The sequence below is a fragment of the Centruroides sculpturatus genome, unplaced genomic scaffold (genome assembly GCF_000671375.1).
Source record: "Centruroides sculpturatus isolate CEXI.00-Female unplaced genomic scaffold, Cexi_2.0 scaffold495, whole genome shotgun sequence".
In the NCBI taxonomy this organism is placed as follows: Eukaryota; Metazoa; Arthropoda; class Arachnida; order Scorpiones; family Buthidae; genus Centruroides; species Centruroides sculpturatus.
This window is the reverse complement of record NW_019384782.1, coordinates 139,022-151,368: the sequence shown is the minus strand read 5'-3', so window position 1 is coordinate 151,368 and position 12,347 is coordinate 139,022. Positions and strand designations below refer to the sequence as shown.

The 12,347-nt window shown below is 28.9% G+C and overlaps 1 protein-coding gene across 1 annotated transcript in view; it reads right to left on the bottom strand.

Moving 5' to 3' along the window:
- Nucleotides 1–234: 234 nt before the first annotated feature.
- LOC111629214 (tRNA (adenine(58)-N(1))-methyltransferase non-catalytic subunit TRM6-like) overlaps nucleotides 235–12,347 on the bottom strand; it is a 26,451-nt gene continuing 14,338 nt past the window's right edge. Inside the window, exons 5-9 of the mRNA XM_023373093.1 lie at nucleotides 4,468–4,638; nucleotides 4,171–4,381; nucleotides 3,164–3,249; nucleotides 2,904–3,093; nucleotides 235–473 (exon numbers count right to left, since the gene is read on the bottom strand). Coding sequence (XP_023228861.1) covers nucleotides 384–473; nucleotides 2,904–3,093; nucleotides 3,164–3,249; nucleotides 4,171–4,381; nucleotides 4,468–4,638 — 748 coding nt within the window. The 3' untranslated portion in view covers nucleotides 235–383. The remainder of the gene's footprint in view (nucleotides 474–2,903; nucleotides 3,094–3,163; nucleotides 3,250–4,170; nucleotides 4,382–4,467; nucleotides 4,639–12,347) is intronic.

Here is a 12,347-nt window from a genome sequence, read left to right as displayed (position 1 = left end):
CTGTTTTATGTGGTGTTTTGTTTTTCTTCTGAGGAATCTGAAAAATGATTTTGACCAATTTTCCATTTGCACTTTTTCCCTTTTCTTTTTTAACTAAGCAATACAGTTTGTATTCAATTTTATAATAAAAACAAAATTATGATAAAATTCATTTAGTTTTGAAATTCAATATGCTTTCTTGTAATTTTTATGTACTGACAGTGTAGTGTTTTTTAAAAAATTGTATCATTTATAAAGTTTTTTTCTTTTGTTGAAATTATTGCATGAAATAATCCAAGAAGAAAAAATTTTAAAAATATACAGTTTTAATTATAAACTGTAGACAATTTATCTTCCTATAAACAATGATTTATAAAATAGGCAACAGACTTAACAAAATTCATTTATGTTGTAGGAATAATTTTAATTCCAGTTAACAGATAACCACCACTTCCGCTAATAGAAACATCAGGATGAGTTCTTTCTGGAAGAACCTATATAAAAATAAGAAAAAAAAATATATATATATATATATATATATTTTATCATCAAAGTTTTACAATTTTCAGAAAAACACATCAAGTTTATTTATTATCTAAATGCTTGAAATATTTATATAATTTTCAAATAATTCAGAAGTCAAAAGTGTAATATTTTGACATTATAGAATTGGAATATTATATTCTGAAAAATTTTAAAAATATCACTCAGAATAACATTAGAAAAGTAGCAAATTTTGATGATGACTATTTCAATGATTTTTACACAAATTTGAAAAATGAATTACATACTTGTAGATAACACAGGAAATTGTACAAGTCTGAAAATTACCTGTACAATTATCCCTTAATGAAATTTATGATGGCACATATAGGATCATCGAACAAGAATTTTAGAATATGTATTTTTCAAAGTTTCTTTTGTTAAAATAACAATGTTACAAATATTTGATACATACACCATTAACGTGTTGCAAAGCATCCACCTTATACTCCAAATGCTTCCATATATGTTGCAGTATTTCCATATCAATTTATCCAATAGCAGCTGTAATTATTTTTTTAAATCAACAATACTTGTCACCTACATATTGTCACAAGATCTTTGATAAATCCCCAAAGGAAGAAACCACAGTATGTGATATCAGAAGATATACTCAGCCAATGAATTACACCTCCATAACCAATCCAAACAAAACAAAACAAATGAATAAACTTCGTACTAACAAAAAACTTTATATAGAAAAACTTAATAAATTTCTCTGCAAAATAACAGAACATGGGAATTTTTACACTTGTCTATTATAAAAGACAGAAGTTGTACAGATAATTTTTGTACACCTTGTATTTTACTTACTGTATTTGTCAAATGTAATTTCAATTACAGAACATGAGATAATAAAATATGAATATGTAAAAATTTTATCATAAACTAATTAGAACAATTCAAATCAATATATCATCATCTTATGGGGTCCCCATGAGAAAAGGAAACTACGTTTGCATGGCAATTATGCCATCAAATAGTCCATTACTGATTAACTATACTCTTACGCACTTGTATCTAGCTAATACAAAGCAGAAGTAAGATATACCCTGGTGTACTGTTTTTGTTTACATCCTGTACTTTGTGATCACTGATTTTATGATCTAAGTTTCTTAAGATTCAATTATTTGATTTTTTAATGTATAATATCAATAGATTACAAAATAAAATATTTTATTAAATATGAAATTGTATATGTAATTTTAATCAAAAGCTAAATTGTGAACTTATGTTTCACTGTTTAAGTTAGCACCTTAATTACATGTTTCATTTCAAATACACATAGCAAAAAAAGTTGTAATATATTGGAACTAAATTAATCTTAATAAACATTATTATAAAATATCATTTGAGTTATTGATTATTATAATAGTTATTTGAGGACTACAGAATTTGTTATTTGTAGTTAAAAAATGTTTTAAGTTTGCATTTAAAATATACTTTTGATAAAGAAACAAATCAAATAATAATCTTCACACAGTTGAATTTTCTAAAATGTTTAAAATTTTTTTACCAATTTTTGACTTTCTTCAAAATTAAATAAATACATATTTACAAATATCATTTATTGTTAAATTATTAATTTCATTTTGTTCCATTATACATTTTATTCAGTTACAATGTTTACAGTATACAATGTTATTAGAAACTTTATATGACTGAATTGTAAACATGATGCACCAATATATTTAAGACTATGTGACCCCAGTCACAATTTTGCTCATTATACTCAATGTACACCTGACTCACTAGAATTAGTGAGCAATGTAATGGAGAACAATACCCTTTCCAGTACTACTTGTGATAAATTATGGGACATGCGTCATATTTGAACCTGGATTCCATTACAGTACAATGACACCTTGTCATGTGACCATCTGGCCAAAAATGCATTTAATTCTAAAGATCAAGATCAGTCAAAAGATATAATAATGTTAAATTGTAAAGAAATGTTTCTACTTTTTAAAAATTAGTACAATTTCTTTCACTAATTTATACAGACAAAATATTTGCTTTCTAATAACCATTTTGTAATTTTTAAAGCAAAAAAATTGATGTTTTTAGAATTAAAAATGATGATTATTTTTACTTCATATCACGATTCAATATAAGTAATACTGATACAATTTTAAAATGAAACTCATATAGATTTTTATATTAACAATCTATTCATTTTAAGCCAAATCTTTTTATGAAACTAAAAATTATGGTTATGTAATAGTTATATTTTCAAGTTCATACTGAATGAACCATTTATACAATAATTTGAAAATTTTCATAAACAGTAAAATTTTAGTATGATAATTATTTCATATTATCATAACAAAAAATTTACATTTCACTATTTATATGTTTAAAACAAATTTTAAGAAATTTACCTGATAATTCCTTAACCAACTTTCAGTAAGATTCATTAATATTGCATTTCCTTTTTCTTTCAATTCACTATAGCACTCAACTAATGGAGTTTGATAATTACAAAATACTGCAAATGGACTTGAAGGAGAAAGAAATTCCAGTAATTTCAATAGCATATTTTTAGGATGATGTTTGCATGCTATTAAGAGACTGTTATAATATAAATATTTGTTATAAAAAAATTAATTCAATAAACTTAAAATCATAATGTTATATTTACCCATCCATTTTATTTTCCTTTAATATTGCTTTAGCTTTCTTTTGTTCTTCTTGTCTTTTGTTTCTCCTTATCATTTTTTCTTTTTCCTATGTGAATTTATTTAAATTTTTAATAAATTACACATTCTACATCTAATTATATACAGTCTAAAATATTTAATTTTTAAAAGTATTTAATGGTGAATTTTAATAATTTTAATTAATTGTGCTCTGGCTAATGTTTGGAAATAGAGTAAAATATGAAGTGGAATATGAAATAAGAAAAATGAGATTTATTTCAATAATAGTACTGATACATAACTGACAAATTCAAGAAACAAAAATTTTGAAGATTCTAGACCATCCTTTCTCAAAGTGGGTGATAATGCCCCCTTGTGGACACTGAAGGCTTTCTGGGGAGCAGTAGAAGGCTCAGTGATTAAATATGAGTTTTATTTCCTCTCATTGAAACATTCTTTGATCTCAGAAATAGGATATGGGTCACACCCTATCTATCCTAGCCATATAATAATGCATGTTTAAATATTATATTTGCAATAACTGTTTTTAAAATATGCAACAGATGGTAATGTAAAAAGGTAAGTTAAAAAATATGGGGGCACTAGATTTTTTTTTAATCTCAAAGTGGGCGGTGGTCAAAATAAGTTTGAGAACCTGTGTTCTAGACAAATATCTTATATCAAAATTGAATACCATCCTTTTATTTTCATTTTAAGATGTCAAATAATTTCCTCATCAACTGTTATATGGCAACTGTTATTTGAAAATGATATTAGCTGATAAAATAATGACTATAACATACTGTAGGAACAGTGATGATTAAAAAATAATTATTATAATTATTTCAGAAAACAAAAAGCAAAAATATGCTAGTTTAATTAATTAAAATATTCAAATATTCAATTCATTTATACATTTAAAAAAGACATTTAAGCAGAAGAAAATATAGTTTAATTGTAAAATATAAAATTTGAAAGTAACTGTTTTAATATAAAGAAGTTATCTAACCTTTATTAAATATTCTTTTTCAAACGATTCTGTTCTGTTATCTTCCATTGGAATATTAGTATTTTTCTCACAACTTTCCTTGACTTCTGTTTCAATCCATTCTACTGGATTCAAATTCTCATTCATAGCTTCATTTAAACGTAAACCAAATAACAGTTTCTCAAGTATTTCAGATGGAATATTAAGAGCATTAACTGCTTGTCTGTATGAACTAGTATTTAAATATAAAAGTAAAAAAATATTTTAATTAACAACCTTAAATATGATTATATAGAAAATGATAAATTATTTTCCTACCTAACTGGACCAGGTTCAAGATATAACTGAATAATACTGCCTTCTGATCCAAGTCTTTCAAGAACTGCTGCTACCATTAATCCAAATACTGAATCTACAACAATATATTTTCCTCCATGCCTGACATTGCACATATTCAACATTTGTGATAGTGAGTCAATTCTAAGATTACTTAAAAATAAAACAAAATCAATATGTAAAAATAGATATAAAATAAATGATGAACAATTCAATTATAGATTAATTATATTTTAAGATCATAAATTTTTCAATTATCAATAATTATTTTTTAATACATTTTTAAAGAACTAATCACTCTGTAAAAAGAAATAAATAATTAATTAATTTTAAAATACTAAGCAGTTAATATATGACAATAATACTCCTTAATCATTAGATAATCAACAATCTAATATTTAATTTGGCTTAAAAGTAGGTAGCTAAGTTGGAAATTTGTGCTAAGATTAATGATTAGAAGTTAATTTTGAATTTTATTTAAATAAATTTAAAGATTCTAGAAATTATTTAGACTGGGACTTGAAACTGCAGCTTCTTCTTACTGTATAGATGTGTTATCAGTTGTATTAGCTGAATATCTGTCCAATTTTTGCTACCAGACCATACAGATTAATTGCTACTACAATGACTAAAAACATTTACATCCATGCTCTTTCATATTTCTCAGTTGACTTTATCTTACTCTGGCACAATATATATATACACGGATTGTCTAAAAAGAAACCAAACTTTTGTTCTAGAAATATAACTAAATGACGCAACTAGTATTAACAGTCAAATTCAAAATTTTGAACATTATATTATCAATTGTGTGGAATTACATTTCAATCAGTTCATAACAATCCTTTGTGTGGCATGAAACATAAGGGTTATTTCATGACCCTCATCAGAAAATTGTAATGGAGCAATGTGCCAACATTAAGTTCTGCGTAAAACATTTTAGCAAAACATTTAAGTTACTGAAACAATTATATGGGAATGGTTGCTTAAGTTGAACACAAGTTTACAACTGGTTTAGTTGATTCAAGGATGGCCAAAAATCAATTGAAAATGATCCGAAAAGTGCTCATCCAAAGACATAGACTATGGACAGTAACATTGATAAAGTACAACAAATATTAAAAAATAATCTGATTGTGACCTGTAGAATGTTGTCAGAGGAGTTGGGTATGTCAAAGGACTCTGTCCACATAATTTTATGTAATCAATTGAACAAACGTAAGGTCTGTTCCCACTTTGTTCCGTACTCATTCACTAAGGAACAAAAACAGGCATGCATTCATCATGCACAGGACATCATCAAAATGGCTCCCCACAATCCAAATTTTCTCAAAAATATTGCCACAGGTGATGAGACATGGTGCTACCAATACAATCTGTTGACAAAAAGTTCTGTGTGGAAGTCATCAGACAAGCCCACACAAAAAACTTTGTTTCCAAAAATCACAGGTCAAGACCATGCTCGTCTGTTTTTATGATTCCAAAAGTATCATGCTCAAAGAATTTGTCCCAAATGGCCAGAAAGTTACTGAAGAATATTATTTGGGTATTTTCGAACATCTTTGGCAAATTTTGTGTGTATGGTTTGAGTATCATGCTCAAGGAAGCTGGACACTGCTGCACGACAATGCACCCTTGCACAAGAGCACTGCCATTTGTCAATTTTTGGCTTGAAAAGGTACTGTAATCCCAGACCATCCACCATATTCTTCTGATCTGGATCCCTGTGACTATTTCATTTCCAGAACTTAAAATTCCAATGAAGGGACTCATTACAAGAACATTCCTGAGATTGAAACTGCTCTGACCACATTACTGAACCATGTATCAAAACAGGAGCTGTAAAAGTCCTTTGAAATGCTAATTATTCATTCCAAACATTGTATTGCTGCAGATGGATCTTATTTTGAATAAATAAACATATTTATAAAAATATTACTTGTAGTTTTTTTTCCAAGAACAAAAGTTTGGTTTCTTTTTAGACAACCTGTGTATTTTATGCAATCTATAAAAACAGATACCTTAAGTTTGAAAAGTCAATTTTCATTTTTTGAGTGTATCTTATTCCACAGACTAAGAGGCATATTTAAAAAGAAATATAGTTCAAGTGTTTAAAAATTGAGCAAGATACAGAATTTTGAAAGTTTAGTTTGTAAAATCATAACTTAGAAAATGGCTTTAAAGTTTTTCTTCAAATTTGCATGAAAATTAATTATAATTATGTTCAAATAAAGAAACTTGGTTACTTTGTAATTTTGTACTGACACCTAACATATGAAAACCTAAAAACTAACAATTTTGACCTTAATTATTATTTTTTTGATCTACAGCAAAATTTACTTTTCCAACTTAAGGTATCTTTTCATAAATTATATATATAAATAAACATATATACACTAAATCATATATATTTTAATATCCAAACATATAAAATACAGATTTTTGGACTATTTTCAACAACATAATTTGGCTTTTAGATATATCTGATTATTAAAATCAGGTTATGATTTATTGTATATTTATGCAATAAATATTTTGAAAGATAACTTAAATGAGTGTCTTAAATGAGAAAAGATAACTTAAAGATTTTCAAAGATCTTTAGCATCACATTTTCACAGAAAGATTGTGAATTAGATAAATAACATAACAAATAATATATACAGTATAAATATAAATTCAATTATTAAAAACCAATGGGATCGGTATAAATATTAACACACTAAAAATAAATTTTTAGTTAAAAACAAGTAAAATTACAGTAATACCCCGACTTACGCAATTTTCAAATCTCATCAATTTGTCTTNATCTCCAATTATTCTTAATATAATGTTTTACTATATTGCCCAGAAAATTGTTTTTCGCACCCCAAAATATAAATTGTTACTAATCGCTCCCTCAACATGGAAAAACGCCCACATGGGGGTGATATCACCCCCGTTGAGAAACACTACTCTAGATCCTGAGCGAGCATTAGTTCTAAATTATGCCGCTGCGGAAAACGACGCCAAACTCTTTTTGCATAATTTGTAATTCTGATCATAATTACAAATTATGAATGCTTTATTCGTAATTACTAATTACTATAAGTTAAATTTTTAGACAGACATCTTATTTATAAATGATTTCTCCATTTAAAAAAAACCGATAATGTTTAAAACGGAATGCTCTAACTCATAAGATTATAAGGTGGAATTATGAAGAAAATAAAATATAAGGCGACTTAAAAGTTGATATTTTCTCACTCTAAAAATGCTTCTGGAAATATTTTCTGGTTACGAACTTCTACAATTCCAAAGTTGTCAGATCTGTAAACAAGAAATAATACAGTGAAACTTCCATTAACGGACACTCTCGAATAGCGGACAGCTCTACTTAACGGGTATTAACTATCCCCAGACCCTTCAAATAGGACATCTATTACATTTACTTCTAAATAACAGATGCCGTCGTCCATAACCAACCTTACGAAAACGTAAAGTCTCGGCTTCAATATTCTGAAAAAATTAATTACATACGAAATATTTTAAACTAAAACAAAGAATCGGTTCAAATACTCTTTCAGAAGATGAATTTTGACCGTAGGCGTCAAAAATACAGAAAATAGGAAGGGGGAAGAGGGCGGGTTGTAAAAAGCCTAAGAATACTCTATCTGTTAGAGAAGCTTAATCTGGTCAAGTTGTCAATCATAATTTACGTCATACATATTAATGTTATTGAACTTCTGTCTTATTGTTGGAATTAAGCTTACGGTAGCAAAAAAACCATAAACTTTTCCTGAGTTATTCATTCATTCAGCAAGAACCATAGTACAGTAGTAACGAAAAAGAAACTTAAAATTGTTACAACTGCGTTTATTGCGGTGAAAGTTCAAAGATCGTGTTACGAGGGAGATTTGCCAGCCACTTTGAAGTGTGAGAAGATATTCGGTATTCTGGCATTCATGATCTTAATAGCTTTGTGGAGGCTTAGATGAAAATTACATCTAATTTTTAATAATGTAATTTTCTTTATAAATCATTTATTGAAAAAAAGCACAAAATGTTTGAAAACTTATACCTATTCGATAACTACAAAGCAGACAAATCCCTACATCGATTTTTGTTAGTCATTATATCATAATTATTATAAATGCTAGAATATTGAACACATTTCCCACCCCTGGAAATGGCTAGCAAAACCGCCTTCGTAACTCGACATTCAAACTCTGCCTAAACCGACCTTCGTCCACCCTTCCGTTCATAACAAGTTTCATTTTTCTTTGTCGTTCTTCTACCCGCATCGTTTTTTGATGAATTAATAATTAATCAATGTATCAGTATTTACGTTTTGCCGTAATTTTTGTGTGCCATTTAGTGTCCATCCAATCTGTTTGCTATTTAGAATTCAATTGAGATTTTTACAGGCAAAAAGATAAATAATATACAGTACTGTATATATACCTGTATTTTAATTATATGTGCTAAGTATACTGTCTCTGATAGAACAATATGTACTGATATTAGGAGCATCAACATTAAAAAACTTTTTTGTGAAGTAGGTAAACACAACCTGCACTTAAATACAGTACTTTAATATTGTCACTGCTGTTGTTGTTCTTTATGTGCTTACTTATCTTAATGCACCTATTTAAACCTTGTCTGTGACTATTTTAAACCACACTCACTACATTCCATTTCATTTAACATAACGAGTTTATCGATGTTGACAGTATGATAAACAAATATAAACACTGGTTTTATTCTTATCAGGCAAAAAAGCTGATGTTGCATATGTGTCTTGGTCTTATTGGGAGTACTGTATTAAAATTAAATTGTCATCCTGATAAGCTATTTTTAATCTACTCAAAAGTTTATTTGCTTTAAATAAAAAATAACAATTTTGCTTTAAATTTTAGAAATGGATTTATATCATTAAATCAAGATTATGAATGATATCATGGAATACAGCAGGCCCTTGATTTAATGGACTAATAAGGGAAGAAGCATCCATTATTTCCAAAATTCTATTAATTTGTGCATGTTTTAAAACCATATATTAGTTAATAGTGAACTTACAATGTATAGGATGTATTAAGACGTTTTTATAATGTACATTAATTTATACATGACACTAAAGCATCTGTTAAAAATAATAAAATAAATTTACAATAGGAACAAACTATTTTAAACATCCAGAAACTGTACAGTGTAACTAATAGAATGCTTTCTGCACAGGTATAGGCCTGAGAACTCTTCAGAAATACTATATATTATAGATATATCATATGAGAACTATGAACACAGTTTTAAAAGAACATGTTACTTCTAATCCATTACTGTTCTGCACTCAGGAAGTCAATCTTCTATATATCTATAGAACTTTGGAATAAACTAAATTCAGAAATTCAAAATATAGATAAATAAAATATATTAATTGAACTCTAAAAAAGTTTATATTACAGATAAACTTATAAAATTGAAAAAAAANACACTATCGGCCGTTATTTTTATTTAAAAAAAGAAAAAATTAAACAAAAATAAAAATTTATTATATTGGTGTAAAATTGTGCGTGTTGGGGAGAAAAATATGCACATTGACTTGCCATTCAATGATATTTTAATATAGCTTGCTAGTTTCCTCTGATTTGATGTATTTTTGACGTTTTTTTTCTTTTGTATTTTTTGTAAAAAAAATGTTAATGTAGAGACAGTCTACCATAGTGATTAGATTTTTCTCAGATGGAGACATACTAGACTAATACTGATGGTTGGACTACCAGTGGCCAAGCGGCTCTGTTCCCTGAACACTGGTGGTCATGGGTTCGCGCCTTGCCAGGACGGGCTGGCCACATGGAGTTTTCTGGGTTTTCTCCATGTCTGAAACGCCTGAATAGTGTCAGTTACCCTTAAGAGACCTCCCGGAAGTCATTATTCCCTGCCATAACGACCATTATAAACGCATACAACTACTACTACATGACAATTACGTCACATTTTACCACGAGGCGATATAACATCGCCCGTGGGCCAGATTCGGCCCGTCTAATGAATTTATGTGGCCCGCGATTAATCTTTTAATATTAGCTATTCAAGTCCGAATAGCTCGATGAAAAAGTATGACGCCTAAAAAAAAGGTCAACAACTCAGTGTGCATTTAGAGTTAACGCTCCATTACAAATCTCTTAAGTACAGCGTAGAACGTTGATAAAGCATGGTAATGTGAAAAATGTATCTGTAATCTCTATGCACAATTTAGTCTCTACGGGGTGATACCACAATGAGATCTCGCTCAAAATCTTCCTAGGGCAGCCTCTGGTTCGGCCCGTGAAAAAACTTTTCTTTCCAATTCGGCCCGGGGGCAAAAACTGTTGGCCACCCCTGGCGTACAGTTTTTGCCCCAACTAGCTGATACGAGACGACAAGATAACCGATGGTGTTAAAAGCTGGTTTATAACGTTAAAGGCACATTCAACATTGTAGGGCAAGAAAGTTATCGACTGACCATTAACGTAAATTCCCAGTTTCATTCGGGATACATTGTGAATGCGCAGAATATTTACCGTATTGTATCACTTTTCCCGGACATTCTCATTAGTAACGCTGTCATGCAACTATCGATACGCAAGATTATATAATACCAATTTAGCTTAAAAAGTTTTTATTTTGAACATTTTAAAAATTATTTAGATCTATTGTTGCAACTGAAACTAGTATGGCTTAGGCCGGATGGCCGAGCAGTCAAGGTGGCAACCTACCGCTCTGGGGGACCTGGGATCGAATACGGATGGGTTGAATAATCACCAGGAATTTTTTGATAGGTAGTCCGCCCAGATATGTCAGGCCCTGTCCCTCATCACCCGGCTTCCTCATTGTAGGCTGGCCGAATCCATAATAGACTTACAAAAGGAAAAGGCCCACAGGGCGGAAAGAGTTTAAAAAACAAACTAGTATGGCATTTTGAACTATTTATCAGCGAGCGACACTTGCATTTTATTTTGCAATAGCATTGCTGATATCTCTGTGAGTCAGAGATACTGCTAGGTGAGACTGCTTCTCCGAAAGTTATTCTTTGCCGGCAGATGATCTTAATAAACACAAAATTTTTCCTGACATGGGAAAAACCTAGAATGTGAATACTTTTTGTTTTAAAATACCAGAGTGAGTGTCTGTAATGAAGTAATAATGTTCAAATTTTTACTACCATATGGGTAGTAAAAATCTTTATTAAAAGATGATAAAAATCACAAGAACAGAATATGTCAAATAGATGATGTTTTTTTACCTATCATTGCGAAAACTTACAAAACTTGTAGTTTTCTTCAATAAATTTTTTAAACAACATCGGGCAATATTGACTAAAGTTTATCACACGACTTTCGAAAAGTTTCCATTCACTTAATACAAATTTATACCTCTTTCTCTACTTCTCCACATCAATCAGAAATCCAGAGTTTCTGGGGTAAAACAAGGTCTTAGATTATCAGGTTGCCTCATAGAGAAGAAACGCTTCTCATTGGTTGCTTATTTGACGTCACTCATAGTCAAAAACAAAACATCTTACTATGTCCTTATGGTAGAAACGTTACCGATCAGAGGCTCGTAGCTTTAATTACACGCTAATATTTTATTAATTACGATACTTACTTAATTAAATAAAAATAAAAATTGATTATAAATAAGAAAAATCTGGAATATTGAGCAAATCTTCGTAATTTTTACGTGTAAAGTTGAAGTTAAAATGAGTTTTTCTACTTTGTAAATGAAATCTATTTTATGATTTTATAACAACAATAGCTTCTTAAAAAGATTAATTTTGGTAAATCCTACGTAGGTGATTTATATATAAGTAAATTAATTTAATTTCTATCGTCAAACTACTATA